The sequence below is a fragment of the Scyliorhinus canicula genome, chromosome 17 (assembly GCF_902713615.1).
Source record: "Scyliorhinus canicula chromosome 17, sScyCan1.1, whole genome shotgun sequence".
NCBI lineage: Eukaryota > Metazoa > Chordata > Chondrichthyes > Carcharhiniformes > Scyliorhinidae > Scyliorhinus > Scyliorhinus canicula.
Window position 1 is genome coordinate 89,922,862 of NC_052162.1, and position 17,175 is coordinate 89,940,036.

The window sequence follows — 17,175 nt, forward strand, 5'->3', positions numbered from 1 at the left end:
TCTGCACTGGCTCTTGGAAAGAGCACCCTACCCAAGGTCAACACCTCCACCCTATCCCCATAACCCAGTAACCCCACCCAACACTAAGGGCAATTTTGGACACTAAGGGCAATTTATCATGGCCAATCCACCTAACCTACACATCTTTGGACTGTGGGTAGAATCCGGAGCACCCGGAGGAAACCCACGCACACACGGGGAGGATGTGCAGACTCCGCACAGACAGTGACCCAGCCGGAAACCGAACCTAGGACCCTGGAGCTGTGAAGCAATTATGCTATCCACAATGCTACCGTGCTGCCCTGCCAAACGCCAACCCCTCACTTGAGAGAGCGCCTCGAAGGTGCTGGGAACCTCCGAGTCCCCCAAGATGTAAGCGTTGTTCATGCTGCCTAGGTATCGGGCACAGACATGGTCACACACCAACTGTTCAATCAGGGAGTGGAAACCCTTCCTATTGATGAAGGGCACATCCTGATGAGCCGATGTTCGTAGGGGGACGTGTCTACTATTGATCACCCCCTAGATCTGGAACATGCCAGTGATGTTGGAAAATCCTGCTGCCCGGACATCCTGTTGTGCCTGGTCCAGACTGAAGGTTTTATAGTCCAATATCCGGGCTCACAGGACAGCCATCACTGCATGGATGTACCTCTGTGCGGACGGATGTCAGCGCTATTCCAGACAGATCCCCACTTGGACCTGGAAAGGCCCAGAGGCATAAAGGTTCAGGGCCACCGTCACTTAAACGGCCACCGGGAGCAGGTGTCCTTCTCCAATTACCCACGACGCCAGGTGTGCCACCATCTGGCATGGGCGGCGCATGGTCTTACTGGTTGAGCAGGCATTTTAAGATGGAAAAGATGTTGGTGCTGATGCCAATGTGGGAACCACAGGTTCAAGCTGGGAAAGATGGATGTGATGTATGGGAAATGGTGCGAAATGGGGCTGGAGCAGGTTGGGACTAGTCCTCGGAAGAGAGGTTTTCGGGACTGGATGAGCTGCGGGAGTAGTTTGAGCTGCTGAGGGGCAGTGAGTTTAGGTATATGAAGGTTCAGGACTTCGCGTGGAAAGAGTGGCGGGCATTCCCAAGCTGCCGGAGTACAAGCTTAAAGCAACTGCACCCGAATGAATTGGGTGAGCGCAGGATTGGAGATATATACGGGTGGTTGGGGAGCAGGGCTTAAGTGTTGAGGATCAAGAGTAGGCGAGACGAGGAGTTGGGGAAGGAAATAGGTTGGGAACTGTGGTGTGAGGCGATGTGGCGGGTGAACTCAACCCCCATTGCATGAGGATGAGCTTGATTCAGTTCAAGTCATAGGATACACATGACTCGAATGAGGATGAGTGGGTTCTTTCAAGGGATGGCCGATGAGTGTGGGAAGTGTGGCCAGGGGCCTGCAAATCATGCTCATATGTTCTGGGGTTGCGAGAAGCTGGAGAGATACTGGGAGGCGGTGTTTGGAACGCTATATAAGGTCGTGTGGGTGGAGGTCAAGTCGGATCCAATAGTGGTGATTTTGAGGTATTGGAAGTGCCAGAGCTTCTGGAGGGGAAGGGGGCTGAAGTTGTGGCCTTCGCCTCTCTAATTGCCCAGTGAAGGATCCTGTTAAATTGAAGGTCAGATACGCCACCGGGGAGGTGGCAGCTGGCTGGGGGACTTGTACAACTCTCCGGTTGGAGAAGATTAAGTTCGAGTTGAGGGGGTCAGTGGAGGGCTTCGAGTTGTGGTGGGGGGTTGTTCATGACACTATTTGAGGAGTTGTTCATCGTGGGGGGAGGGGGGGGGCAGGGGTTATGGTTCGAGGAGGGGAGGGTAGAAAAGGAGAAAAATTATGCAAACCGTGCACTCTGTTTTTATGGACCATGTAGGCTATTTTTGGCTGTTGTTACATGTCTTTGGAATAAAGTACCTTTTAAAACAATGTAATAGTTCTTTGAAGGCTACCATTGCCTATGCACAGTCATGCCTTTAAATGCATTTTCCGAAATCTACCTCAGCCAATTTATACCTCATGCCTTCATAATATTCTTTATTTAACTCTCACGCCTTGGCTTCAGATTGAACTTCCTCACTTTGAAACATAGGCTGGAATTCTCCTGTCATTGGGATTCTCTTTCCCACAGCATCTCACTGCCACCCGCCGGTTTATTGGTGGCGTGGGGTGGCTTCAATGGGGAATCCCATTGACAAGCAACGCGAGTAGAGAATTCTGCAGCCATCCAACGGCGCACCGCCAAGAAATACACGGCTGGAGCACAGGTGAGTCCAGTCCACAAATTCAATCATATTGTAGTCACCATCATAAAGGTAACTTTACAACTAGATTAGCTCATTTCATTACATAATTCGGGACCTGGAATAACCTGTCCTCTGGTTAGCTCCTCAACATGCTACTGTAGAAACCCATCCCTACCACACTCCAGAAACTCATCTTCCTCAGCATTAGTTTACTTGGTATAACAGTCTATGTGCAGATTGAGGTCACCCCTGTTCACAGTATTGCCCACGCTACATACTTCTCCCAACTCCTGATTAATACTATGCCCCACATTAGCATTGCTATTTAGTGACCGCTAAACAACTCCAACTAATGTCGGCTACCCTTTGTTCTTTCTTCGCTCCATCCAAACTTAGAAACTAGGAGTAGGCCATTCGGCCCTTTGAACCTGTTCCGCCATTTAATTTGGTCATGGCTGATTCTCAATGCTATATTCCTGCTTTCTCCCTTTCTCTCTCTTGAGCACATTCAGTGATTTAGCCTCCTTAGATTCTTATGATCCACCCCAACAACACTAGCAAACCTCCCTGCAAGTGGATCAGTGCCTTGTGAGATGTGAACCGTCTATCTTGTACATGTTTTAGATGCCCCAGAACTGGTCTTATTGACTCAGAAATCTGATGCCCTCCCTTCCACACCATTTCTCCAGCTATGTGTTTAATCGACTGCCAACAAACAGGATTGTAACTGACAGCAAGATTACTACGTAATGCATGCCAAAGTGTTTCAGTACAATGGCACTATTGTAACCAGTAACTAGGGATTTAACTTGTTTTGCATCAAACAATGAGCTCATTGTTTGCCCTTAATTTTCAACATTCTCCAAGTTTCAGAAACATGGATTAAATAATCAATCAAAAACAAACAACCAACAGGAAATAATTCTTCACCCGGTCCTGTACCCTTACACATAACACAGGCAACTTACTAATTTTTTGAGTGTTTTAATTGAGATTTCCAATGTGAAGCGGCACTGTGGCACAGAGGTTAGCACTGCTGCCTCATAGCACCAGAGACCCGGGTTCGATTCTGGCCTTGGGTGACCATGTGGAGTTTGCACGTTCTCCCCGTGCCTGCGTGGGTTTCCTCCGGGTGCTCCGGTTTCCTCCCACAGTCTAAAGATGTGCAGGTCAGGTGGATGGACCATGCTAAAATTACCCGAGTGTCCAAAATGTTAGGTGGAGTTATGGGGATATGGCGGGGGCCTGTGCTTTTTCAATAGGTCAGTGCAGACCTGGTGGGCTGAATGGCCTCCTTCTGCACTGCTGGGTTTCTATGCTAGGATTCTATGATTCAATTTCTGAGGCACCGTTTAAAAATGCAACAGGATGAATTCACACAATCGGGCCCCTTGTGCTCGGCTACCTTCATCCTATGAATTGAAATGCTGTGACAGCCTTGATGCACGATCAATCACTACTGAAGCGAGATTGTAGTCCAATTGAAGGCTTTAATGAACAAGTAGTTACCCCAGCAGCAGCTCCGGTACAGAATGACTGCTGTAGGTGAAACACAGAATCTTATGCTCTGCCTGCTGGGCGGAGCCAGAAGGCAGGTTCTACCACTCATATAAGGTACATCCCACTGGATACCCTGAATAGAGCCTACCACAAGCCTGAAGTCATAGATGTGTAAAAATCTGCATTCTGATGGTTTAATTGTTGTCTGCATTTCAATGGAAACAATATGCCTACACTCTTGGGCCCCGAGGAACATAGAAATTACAAACAAGACCAAGGAGCATATAGTTCATCTTCTGCCATCCAGGTGGGCAAAGCTATGGAATAATAGAGCTGATAGAAACTGAAAATGCTGGATACACTCAGCACATCTGGCAACATCTGTTGGCGGAGAAACAGAGTTAATGTTTCAAGTCCACGTGGCTTCTGCAGAACTACAGAATTAAGCTGTTGGTTCATCGTATCAGTCATTCTCTGCCAACGAGATGACAACATTTCCAAACATGGAGTGTGAAAAACCCAATTTTGGAGAGTTTTGGGAAGCATAAGACAAATGTCACCATGTTTTTTCTAATGGCACTAGTCTCTCTGATCATGATATTTGATGTCAGATGGGAAAATAGGAAATACATTCAGCTTTGACAAAGAGTCATTGGACTCGAAACGTTAGCTCTTTTCTCTCCCTACAGATGCTGCCAGACTTGCTGAGATTTTCCAGCATTTTCTTTTTGGGTTGGAAATACAGTCAGCCCTTCTGCCAGTAACTTAACTCAGCCAACACATGATAATTTTGCCTCCAGCTTTGCCATCCAATCAATGACAGTGGACATAATAAGGACCTGCCTGACGTGATCTCAACTTTATATTGAGGGCCAATCCAAAGTATAATTTGGAGATGTTAGGGATGTGGTTTAATGGTCACGTCATGACTGACCTGGTGGTTCCAAAAGGCCGTTGAAGCTTGCGAGAGGCCTCTCGCGAGATTGACATCACTCAAAACGTCTCGCGAAATTCAACGGGTTCTCGTGAGACATCACGACCTGGATTTTAAGGTCCCATTTAAATATACCTACCCCAGGTATTCTCCCAGGGCCCGGGAACCAGGCCGTGCCTGGGAGACTTCACATGAATGTGGAGCAGGCATAATGGCACCTGTGCATCTCCCATCTTCCCTTCAGATGCACCCACCCTTCTTTCACTGTACATTTTGTCACATCTCCATCTGCCCACAATTCAATTGCTCTCCATGACACGCAGTACCACAAAATGCACTCCATCTACTGGATGAACAAATAACATTGCAGTCACTGAAAGGTTTGTTCTTTGGAACAAAACACAAGATAAAAGGCCAGAATTGGAGATGGACATCCAAATATATTGCATCTGATGAGCGGAGGAGGAAAGCACCCAGAAATCAGTGGGGTTGCGGCATTCCTAACCATCGGAGATACGGGGATAGGGACTGCTGAAGTCAAACTTACTTTATTCACTTGTTTTCCCGAATTAAGCCAGCCTAAAAATTAAGGCTGGGCAGGAAACAGCCCTTAAGGGCCTTAATTGGGAAAAGGGCAGGCTTCTCATCTGAGGCCCTGCAACCTCCCCCCCCCCCCCCCCCCCCCCCCCCCCCCCCCCAGCGTAAAATCGCTAGCAGTTCAGGGTGGACGGAAACTCAGAGGGGCTCACTCCATTCAATTTCCTGCCTGGATTGTGGGGGGTGACATAGAATTCTGGCCTATGGCGCTCTATGATGTTTAAATATTCCATATTTGGACAGTTGATGCATTCCAATTTAAAGTTGGGAATTTGTTTGGACATTTTTTTCTCCCATAGTACCTGGGATGAGTTCCTGTGACAGCCTTTGCAGACTTTTCCAATGTTGAGGTTCCTTTTGTTTATTTTTTCCGTGTTTGACTTTTCCGCACTCGCTATTGATCTGCCCCCGCATCCTGCTCACTCGCTTTTCCTGTCTGAGCTAACCCGGTGCTGGTCCTCTTGATGTCAGGCCCCACTCCCCACGAGGGATCTGCCTGCATCGCGGCTCTTTATTTAATAATAATAATCTTTATTAGTGCCACAAGTAGGCTTACATTAACACAGTAATGAAGTTACTGGGAAAAGACCTAGTCGCCACATATCCGGCGCCTGTTCGGGTACACTGAGGGAGAATTCAGAATATCAAATTCACCTAACATCATGTCTTTCGGGACTTGTGGAAGGAAACAGGAGCACAGCCGGAGGAAACCCACGCAGACACGGGAAGAACGTGCAGCCTCCGCACAGACAGTGACCCAAGCCGGGAATCAAACCTGGGTCCCTGGCATTGCGAAGCAACAATGTTAACCACTTTGAGCACTATCCTGTCACTGTGTCTTCACAGCTTTTCTGTGCAGAGGCCATGTTGTGATTTCAACCATCTTGACTCTTTCTTTGACTCTTTTGAAGTATGAGCAAAATGTTCTGTTGCTCCATGGCATGTAGCATGATCACTATGTCGTCCCATACTTGCAGCCAGACTGAGCACCAAAAGTTATTTGAAAAGAACCACTGCTGCACACTATGTCATGTGCATTGTTAATGATTTAAAGGCACCAATCAGTTGTATGGAATTGTGCAACATATTGTGGGTTCAATTGTTAAGAACAGGCACATGTGAACATGTATACTTGGATAGAAAGTTCGAGGGCATCAGGAGCAGAGATGTGTGTCCTGTGTTCTACTCCAGTCTGAAATGTAACTCAGGCTGGGCCACATGACACATTTCCATTAAAGTGATGCCATATTAATGTCCTTTAAAGCATGATGTGGAGATGCCGGCGTTGGGGTGAGCACAGTAAGAAGTCTTACAACACCAGGTTAAAGTCCAACAGGTTTGTTTCGAACCACTAGCTCTGAAAGCTTTAAAGTCATAGCAGAACAACAACCACCCTAGGGGCACGATTCTCCGCTCCCCATGCTGGGTGGGAGAATCGCGGGAGGGTCGGGCGACTCATGGCATGCCGCTCTGGCACCCCCCGCGATTCTCCCACCCCTCGCTCGGAGAATCGGCGTTTTTCATGGCGACCGGCGATTCTCCGGCCCGAATGGGCCGAGCGGCCTGACGTTCCCGACCCGTTCACGCCGGCGGCAACCACACCAGGTCGCTGCCGTCGTGAACATGGCGCCAAAGGTTCGTTTGTGGCTTGTGGGGGGCTGAGAGGGGAGTGAGCACCACGGCCGTGCTCGGGAGGGGACTGGCCCACGATCGGTGCCCACCGATCGTCGGGCCTGTGTCTCTAAGAGACGCACTCTTTCCCCTCCGCCGCCCCGCAAGATCAAGCCGCCACGTCTTGCGGGGCAGCGGAGGGGAAGACGGCAACCGCGCATGTGCGGGTTGGAGCCGGCGTCAAGGCCCGGCAGCCGAGGTTTACGGAACACTGCTCCTAGCCCCATGGGTGGGGGGGGGGGGGGGGTGAATAGGGGTGCGAGAAGCGGCCTCCGAGGCCATCGTGAAATTCGGCCGAGTTCACAACTGCCTTCCCGATGCCGCGCGGAAGCGGAGAATTCCGCCATAGATCTCTGTAGTCCATCAATTCTGATATCTTGTGCATTCCTGATTTTAGTTGCTCCACAATTGGTGGCCATGTTTACAACTGCCTAGACCCTATAGCTCTGGAATTCCATACTATTAATTCTACCCACCATCTATACCTCCAATTGACATGCGTTTTTGGTACACAGCTTAGTAATCATGGATACTTGTTTATTATGAGCAAAATTTACAAAGAGGGTATTTTGCAGGGCCTGTACACAAAAAAGTGTGTTGACATCCAAATGATGATACAGGTATATTACACATTACAGTAAAGTTGTGCCCTATATTTAAGGGGATCTTCACTGGCCCAATATCTACCTAATTGGAAATGGACATTGAAAATGAAAAATGAAAATCGCTTATTGTCACGAGTAGGCTTCAATGAAGTTACTGTGAAAAGTCCCTAGTCACCACATTCCGGCGCCTGTCCGGGGAGGCTGGTACGGGAATTGAACCGTGCTGCTGGCCTGCTTGGTCTGCTTTAAAAGCCAGCAATTTAGCTGAGTGAGCTAAACCAGCAACTTGTAGATGCAAATCCACCTTATGAATATTGACCCTTGATTCAAGTTAGATGCAATATGTTTAATTCTATTTATGACGTGTAACTGATAAAACATTCTACCATATGGAGTTAATGTCAGTTCTGAGAATGCTAATCCCTGCATTGTTGCAACATTGTTTCTCTCTGCCTCAACTGACTTTGCCATTATGTAAATGTGGCTGCCTCTCGAATTTGATTGAGCTCTTTCTAGAATCTAGATATTCAGTGGGAGGTTTGAAGCGTTTAGAAGTAAATTTACCTTAAAAAAATATTTGAACTTGTGAAAATATTAATGTAATCCCTATCCTAACAACATTGGAGCTGGGTTGGGTGGTCATGGTTGGGTGAAGCCATTTCTTAATGCTTGCTGAGGTACTTAATATTTCTCCTTAACCCCAGCAGCACTCCCTAAGTGAAGTTCTTCGCAGTCCTTAATCATTCAAAACTCTTCACAAGGTTGACTGAGCAACTTTTGTGTTTGTTACCTGTCCCTTAACGTGTTTGCAGTCTTACAAAGAGCATGTAGGTCAGAGTTACTGTTGAGTAATGACCCAGGACTGACCTATTTACAGTTTCAGCATTCACTGCCAATTGAGTTGGAAAAGCTATGAGAAGGTACTGGGTAACCACGTCAATCAGACATTGTTCGTATTTGGCAAACCCCCAGTTTCTTACTATTGAATTGCAGATACAGCTACAGAGAAATATTCAAAATAGCACCAGTACCTGATGCAATGTTGGGCAAATTCATGGGGTTGAATTGATTTATACTTTTTTAGCAGGAACTTAATGTTCCAATAAAAAGGATGGTCCGGATTTTAATTCCAGGTTGATCTGGGGCATTTGGAAACTTGCCTGCTGTTCCAGGAAGTAGGCCTCACCTATTTTCACTCCTGAGCAGGTTGGGGCCTTAGTTTAAACCTAAACTACCTGGCAAGAAACTAATGGGATTTTACCATCCATCTGTTACACCCCACAATATTTTATATTAAGACTGCTGTAGGAAATAGGCAGAGAATCTAATTTCAGCATTATTCCATCAGTGGGTTAGGCTAAAATTACTCCACCTTCACATAGATCTGTCAACCAGCTTCCTAATAATAATGATCTTTATTATTGTCACAAGTAGACTTACATTAACACTGCAATGTGAAAAGCCCCTTCTCGCCACACTCCGGCGCCTGTTCGGGTACACAGAGGGAGAATTCAGAATGTCCAATTCACCTAACAATTAACCTAACCTGTGTTCTGGATGAAAGTTCCTGAGCAACAGCTGACTGTGTGATCTGGAGACCAGCCAAGACACAAGATGGGGGTTAGGTTTGAGTTCAAGTGGGTTTTTGTAGGGATTTTGGAAGCAGAAAGGCTACTGTTGGGGCCAGAGGAGCAGTTCAGGCCCCAGAAAGGAGATTAAAAACAACTGACTATTTGTTGCCTTTTCTCTCTGATGGATTCTGTAGGTTTCCCAATAAGCTGTGATCTAAAATTGCAGTCAGCTCTTAATGTTCATCAGACTGGATATGTACATGTAGAGGAAAGACTCCTGTGGCTTCGAGCTGGTGTCCTTGCCATATCCAGGAAAGTAGGGATCTGAGGATAAAGTAACCTGGGAATTTAAATGTTTACCCATCTGGTTTCTGTTTCAAAATAAAGAAAGGAGGACAGGTGTCAGAAATATTTGAGACCGAGTTTGGTCTTTTTGGGTCTTGGCTTTGATGTTGGCGTCAAATGGATGCCACAATCCTGTACTATGGGCGAAATAGTCACCGGCAGTGACCTTCCTTGAATTAACCAATTAATCACCAGAGGACAGGCTCGGAAGGCCTCTTAGAAACTTGCCGAGGCCCCGAAATGAAGCTAAGTCCCACTTAACAGCAGGGTCGTTCTCGGCACTGACAGAGGGACAATGGGAGACCTTCCACCTTGGATGAAGCAACAACCCGTCTTGATCCGCGACGCGGCTGGTAAGGTTCCTGCGAGGTGTCATGATCCGTTCACAATGGGCGGGATTTATATTTGCATATTCAAGTGAGTAGTTAGCCTCATATGTCTATGCCAGATCTACCCAGCTACCGGGACCAAATCCCCTGACTTCGGAGACCCCAGCCAGGAGCCATTTAGCCCTCGTGTCCACAATCGTGGATCAAGCGTACTGGTACTTGGGAGGGCTCTCCCAGGGTCCCCCGGGTGATAGGCCTCCAGGCAGGCAGGTCCCTGGTACTGCAAATTCCACCAGGTCCAAGGTGGCATCATGCCAGGGATCGGGCCTGGTGGTGCCCTGTCTTTATGAGGTAGTATGCAGGGGGGGGCTTGAGGATCCCCTTATTTGGGCATTGGAGAGGGGGGGGAACGGAGGGCGGAGGCCACCGTGAGGGGTCCAGAGATCAATGGCACCCCGATGTCTTACCTGCACTGGCCAGCAGAGCTCGTTAGTGTAGGACATGGGACTAAGTGCAACCTCAGCACCGGGAAACACCCTGCTAAACGCGCTTGACATGAGATTAAATCCCGCCCCTTACACTTCCATACTAAGAAAAAAACAATGAAAAAGGCTGAATTGAATTTATTTATTTTGAAATTTGATTACATAAAATATAATGCAGAATAGGCCTTTTTGTCCAACAGATCTATGCCAGTGTTTATGCTTTACTTGAACTGCATTCTCGGAGTATATCTTGGGAATCACTATGAATGATATTGTTACGAATACTCATCTCGATTGAAGTTTATAGCTCAATTGGCCATGTGCCCCATCTTGTCAGTACTGGCTCTATGCTAAAGAAAGCTAAACTAACCTCATTCTAAATTCCAATCTTTGCGCCACTTTTTCAGTTGAATTGCAACTGTGGTTTCAACATATTGCCACACAGCAAGCACCACTACATTGTTTCACAGTGACTGAAAACATCAAATTGTGTTTTGATTATAGGGGATTTTGTTTGCTCCATTGGGATGACAGTCCAACACGCTTTCTTCTGCAAAGAATTCTTGGATATTTCCTGGTTTCTAGGAATTATTTGAAGTACATTATAGTGACTGAAAAAAAGTTACATTGTGTCATCATTCGTTAGGAACCTTTTCGTACTTATTCAAATTATTTTTAAAGTGTGATATACATCTGTTTAATTTCAATGCAAAATTGTGAACCTTTAGCATTTACAGGCTATCAATCAACAACACTGTCCAGTAATATGAGATGTGTTACATTGTCATATGCACAAGTAAAAATTGCATTATTTGGTGTTCAAAATGATATAAAAATAACTGCTTTCTTCCAGGATCCAGTCTTGGAAGAAGCAGAGGGAACACTATGTACAAACATAAAATAATTTACTTCATTCGGATACAAAAAACCTTCTGATTCATATGAGAATGCACTTAATCGAACCAGCCTGACAGGATGCCAACTTGACCTGATCCATTGGAAAGTGGAAAGCCATCAGGTTGTGAAACATGTGGCCCATCCAATCGTGTCACTTTCCTGCCAAGCGGAGGGTTAAGATCACCCACTTAATGATGGTGATATCATCTATATTCATCAGTCCATGGAATGAATAGTTCCAAACTGTACTGCAGTAACTCCCACACTTGCTGCCCCATCATTTATCAACACACTGACCAGTACTTGGGGAATTAATTGGGAAGGGAGCAATACTTGGTCTTCAAAGACTATGTAATTTATGACAAAAAGGAATCTTGTGGGATCAACAAGCCGACAATGAAATGAGCTATCAGGGTGACACCTCAACTCTGTAATTCTACCCACTGGAGTTGACCAAAACACAGAAAAATAACGAGATGAGACGAGCACTTGAATGCTATTCATACTGAGAATGGAAAAGATCATTTAGAAAAGCAACCTCATTATACAATATCAGAATTTAACAACCCAGTCACAGTCAATTTGCAAAAAGAGGAAAAACATAAAATGTGTCAGTTGCGTTTCTGGTCCTTTCACACGTCCTGAACTTGCTTGCACAAACATCATTTATACATCGGTATGTAGGCGTCTGTCACTCCAAGACCGGAAAGATTTAGTTCCTTCACTAATTTACTGTCACTGTGCAGGATTGGGTCACTTTGTCCCTCACTGAGTCACTGCTACTCCCAGGGCTAGGAGGATGTCCCCAACTTGTTGACTTTGTTGCACCTTCAGTGAATTGGACAGTGTATTGTGACATTGGAGGAATGTCACAAGGGGGCAGCACGGTAGCATGGTGGTTAGCATAAATGCTTCACAGCTCCAGGGTTCCCGGCTGGGTCACTGTCTGTGCGGAGTCTACACGTCCTCCCCGTGTGTGCGTGGGTTTCCTCCGGGTGCTCCGGTTTCCTCCCACAGGCCAAAGATGTGCGGGTTAGGTGGATTGGCCATGCTAAATTGCCCGTAGTGTCCTAAAAAGTAAGGTTAAGGGGGGGAGGGGGGTTGTTGGGTTACGGGTATAGTGTAGATACATGGGTTTGAGTAGGGTGATCATTGCTCGGCACAACATTGAGGGCCGAAGGGCCTGTTCTGTGCTGTACTGTTCTATGTTCTATGTTCTATGAATGTCCTTACTAGGTTGCAAGCAAAATCAGAAATGAAGATTATTGTTCAGCTAAGGGTGGCACAGTATTAGCACTGCTGCCTCACAGCAGCAGGGACCCGGGTTCAATTCCATCCATGGCCCACTGTGTGAACCCATGCTCTCTCTGGGTGTGCATGGTTTCCTCCGGCTGCTCCGGTTTTCTCCGACAGTCCAGAGATGTGTGGGTTAGGTGGATTGACCATAATAAGGTGTCCAGGGATATGCAGGTTAGGTTATGGGGTCATGGGGATAGGGCAAAGTGAATGGGGGAGTGGACATGGGTAGAGTGCTCATTCGAAGGGTCAGTGCAGACATAATGGGCTGAGTAGCCTCTTTTTGCACTGTAGGGATTCTATGATTCAGAATAGACGGTCAATTAAGCAGCTCCATAAAAAAGTGAACTCAGCAGCTCAATTAATTAATTTATCTCCATTGCATGAATTCTTTTACATTTGGAGTGATGGATCTTGTGCTTTCACCCACAAAGAATTATCAGTGTTAAATAAGAGCTTTTGAGATATATGTGATACTTAAAATATGAATATTTGACAGAAACATAGGGCGCGATACAGGAGACTTAAAACGAAGTCCACTGTCAGGCACGTTTGGCGGGTTCTTTCATGGCGGCTGCAATATTACGAAACACCCTGTTATTCAACATTTCTTTGGCCTCGGGGAGTTTCGCCTCGCCGAGGCAACACTTAGAGCGACTTCCTACTGACAAGCTCACCTCGCCAGCAGGAATGGCTGTTCGCAGACCGGCACACCATTTTAATCGGCAGCCCCAATCTTTCTCCCCCACTTTTATTGACCCCCCCCCCCTCAGTCCCCCCATCTTTGGCGAGGCCCCTGGGAACTCCCCTCCTCCCCCCCTTATCCCCCCCCCTCCGAAAAAGCGAGGCACCCCTCCCCACAGGCCCAGACCTTGACAGTGCCAATCTGGCACACGGGCACTCTGGCATTGTGAGTTTGGCCCCCTGGCAATGCATTTGGCACTCCGGCAGTGCCACTCAGTCAGTTCCAGATTGGCACTGCCATGTTGACTGGATAGTACTTCCATGGTGCCAGGCTGGCAGTGCCAGGTGCCAGGGTACAACCCTGCCCTTCCCCCAACCAATCAGGGGTGTCCAATGGCCTGAGAGTCCCCCTATCACAGGTGCCGTTACACCTGGTCCGTGTTTGTGTGGACCAGTACTAAACAGCACTCTGGCGAGTTCTCCCAGGCACAGTGTTGAGTCCTGGGCACTGGATGAATCTGGCGTCCGGGTATTTAAATGAGTCTAATGGATCATTTAAATATTCAGATCTGGATCTCGCCTCGTGAGGGAGAGATCCAGATCGCACCTTGTGACGCGCAATCGGACCGGCCTCGCACGATTTACCTGTTGCACTGGGCTCCGTACTGATTTGTGCCCATAACCATGAGTATGGGCGGCATGGTGGCACAGTGGTTAGCACATACAGAATGTCTCTGAGGTAGTATCAGGCAGTCTTTTTAAATTTCACCAATTCCCCTGAAGTATTTTTTATAGACAAATGTTTTTAAAAATAAAGCTGAAAAGAAATAATTTCATGAATAAATACTCCCAGGAAAGAACCTTGCTGATTGGGAATGTGCCGTAGGAATTCAGCCAAGTGGCTCCATCTGATTTTCCATTGGAACACACAATTCAATTACTTGGCAAAGCAGAGCAAGTATGCATTTTTAAAATTATCCCGTGTTTTGAAAGATTAGCTGAGAGAAAAATTTCCAGTTATTTTAAAACAACACATTTTCTTTTAAAATTCTTTCACTTTGAATTAAATTTTTGGAAATTGAACTGGAAATGTCCCCTAATGTTTTGCCATTTCAGGGGTACCAGCTTGTGTAAAATCTTGATTTGTCTTGTCGTATCTTCCCGTTCTGTGTTGTTTCAAGTATGGGCCCCAGTCTGGAGTTGGCTTGGAGGCTGCAACAATTTTCTGTGAAAAGAAAATTTACACTATTAACAACCTTTTTACTTTTAGCAATCACTAATGCTGAGCTAGAAAAATAACTTTGATTCTAATTAGACTGATAACAGATCAACAGAGGTTAAATTATGAGGGCAGGTTGCATCGACTGGGCGTGCATTTTCCTCAGCTAAAGAAGTGATCCAATTTATGTGCTTAAGGTGATTAAAAGATAGGGGGCGGGATTCTCTGATCCTGTGCCTAAGTGTTGACGCCGTCGTAAACACTGTCGCATTTCTCAACGGCGTCAACATGGCCTCAGGAGCAGCGATTCTGACCCCTACAGGGGGCCAGCATGGCACTGGAGCGACCCACGCCGCTCCAGCTGCCGATCCCCAGCGTCAGATGCCGCGGGTCTGCGCATGTGCAGTGGGACTGGCGCCAATGTGCGCATGAGCAGTGGCTCCCTTCTCCGTGCCAACCGGCACCACGCCAACTGCGCCGGAGCCAATGGCGTTGATTCTCCAGCGTCGGGGCGGCGTGGCGCAATTCGCGCCCATCCCGGTGATTGTCCGGCTCAGCCCTGTGATGAGATAATCCCACCCATGGTATGGTAGACAGAGAACAAATATTTTCTGGTAAGGAAGTCCTGAACAAGTGGGCTTATCTAAAAAGAATAGGGGCGCGATTCTTCGCTGCCCACGACGGGTCGGAGAATAACGGGAGGGCGTCCCCGACATTTTTCACGCCCTCCCGCTATTCCCCCCCCCCCCCCCCCCCCCCCCCCCCCCCAACGGCCGCCCCATGACACAAATCTCCCCAGGCCAATGGGCCGAGTTCCCAGTCCTTTACGGCCGCTTTTAAGGCAGCAAACACACCTGCTTGCTGCCGTCGTAAAAACGGCCGCAACATGCCCGTTCTGGGCATCCAGGGCGCCGATTGGCACGGCAGTACCACGGCCCGCGACCGGTGGAACGGACGCACTCTTTCTCCCTCCGCCGCCCCGCAGGCCGAGGGAGATGACGGCCCCGTGCATGCGCTGGTTGGAGCCGTCCAACACGCGCATGCGCGGCTTACGTCATCATGCGCGTCAGCCGGCGTGACGCTTGGCGCGCGGACTTAGCGACGGTCGCTAAGGCCGCGATGCCGTGCTTCACGGGGCCCCGCTGCTAGCCCCACCCAGGGGGGAGGGGGAGAATCAGGTCCCGGGAGGGGGCGCGGAGGCTGTCATGAAACACGGCCAGTTTCACGGCAGCCTTCACGATTCGCCGCATTTGCAGAGAATCGCACCCTATTCAGGGGTGATATCAAGGAGTAGCTTTTCACACTTAAGGGGCGCGATTCTCCGCAAATGCGGCGAGCCGTAAAGGCTGCCGTGAAACTGGCCGTGTTTCACGGCAGCCTCCGCGCCCCCTCCCGGGACCCGATTCTCCCCCCCGGGCGGGGCTAGCAGCGGGGCCCCGTGAACCACGGCATCGTGGCCTTAGCGGCATCGCGGCATGCGCGGATTGGACGGCTCCAACCCGCGCATGCGCGGGGCCATCATCTCCCTCAGCCGCCCCGTAGACTGATCCTGCGGGGCGGCGGAGGGAGAAAGAGTGCGTCCGTTACGGACTCATTGCCCGCGATTGGTGGGCACCGATCACGGGCCCATGCCCCCCTTGGCACGGCCGTGGTACTGCCATGCCAATCGGGGCCCTGGATGCCCAGAACGGGCATGTTGCGGCCGTTTTTAACGACAGCAGCAAGCAGGTGTGTTTGCTGCCGTAAAAACGGCCGTAAAGGCCTGGGAACTCGGCCCATCGGCCTGGGGAGAATCGTTGTTCGCCGTAAAAAACGGCGAGCAGCGATTCGTGTCATGGGGCGGTCGTGGGGGGGGGGGGGGGGGGAGAATAGCGGGAGGGCGGGAAAAATGTCGGGGACACCCTCCCACTATTCTCCGACCTGTCGTGGGCAGCGGAGAATCGCGCCGAAGGTAGTTGAAATCAGTAACTTTCTCATCCAAAACTCTGTTCAAGCTGTGTCAGTTGAATAGTTCCAAACTAAGATGATCAGTATTTGTGAAGTAAAGGTGTTGAATCAAGGTGGGTAAATGAGTTGAAATGCAAGCCTGCCATGATTTAATTGAATTGTAGAATAATGAGAAAAATTCCCAGAATTGAGTCAGGAATGGAGAGATCAAAATCCATCTAGTTCGCCTTCAAGGGCAAAGTTAGGTGATGTTATAGAAGTGGAAAGAGGCAGTCACTTTGATGTAAGGCAAGCAGTCTTGCAGTTTGAGGAAGTGGAGGAATCAAATGATGTGGGTGTTGGTAGAGCTGGACAAAATCCACATTAATTTGGAAACAATAAGAAGTCTTACAACACCAGGTTAAAGTCCAACAGGTTTGTTTGGAGTCACAAGTTTTCGGAGCGCAGCTAGTGATACCAAGGCGTTTTACTGTATCCATCCCAGTCCAACGCCGACATCTCCACATCATGGCTATCATTAATTTGGAAAGTAATGCTGTTTGTTTTCAGTGATGTTGTGGGAGTGGGCGTGTAAATTAGATATGGCGGTGAGGGGGAAATAATGGTGGAGGACTGGGAAGAGAAATCACTGAAAGTGTTCTTCTGCTTGTGACTAACTAGGTAAGGAGGGAACCGGGAGAGTGCAGTTCCACCTAACTGCATGAAAGCACACAGAGGCTCTGCAGCAGAATGTCATGTTCAGGTTTGTCAAAGGCTACCTACATGCAGATTGAGAAGGACTCTTTCTTTAGAATATTGTGGATGGTCTCAGTTCATGTGGTGGAATTTATCACAGCTGTCTAAATGTGGGGCA

General features: G+C 48.1%; 1 protein-coding gene across 1 annotated transcript in view; it reads right to left on the bottom strand.

Annotated features, from left to right (window-relative positions):
* Window positions 1-13,880: 13,880 nt before the first annotated feature.
* LOC119951992 (sodium- and chloride-dependent neutral and basic amino acid transporter B(0+)-like) overlaps window positions 13,881-17,175 on the bottom strand; it is a 79,571-nt gene continuing 76,276 nt past the window's right edge. Inside the window, exon 14 of the mRNA XM_038775442.1 lies at window positions 13,881-14,381. Within this exon, the coding sequence (XP_038631370.1) occupies window positions 14,253-14,381 (129 nt within the window). The 3' untranslated portion in view covers window positions 13,881-14,252. The remainder of the gene's footprint in view (window positions 14,382-17,175) is intronic.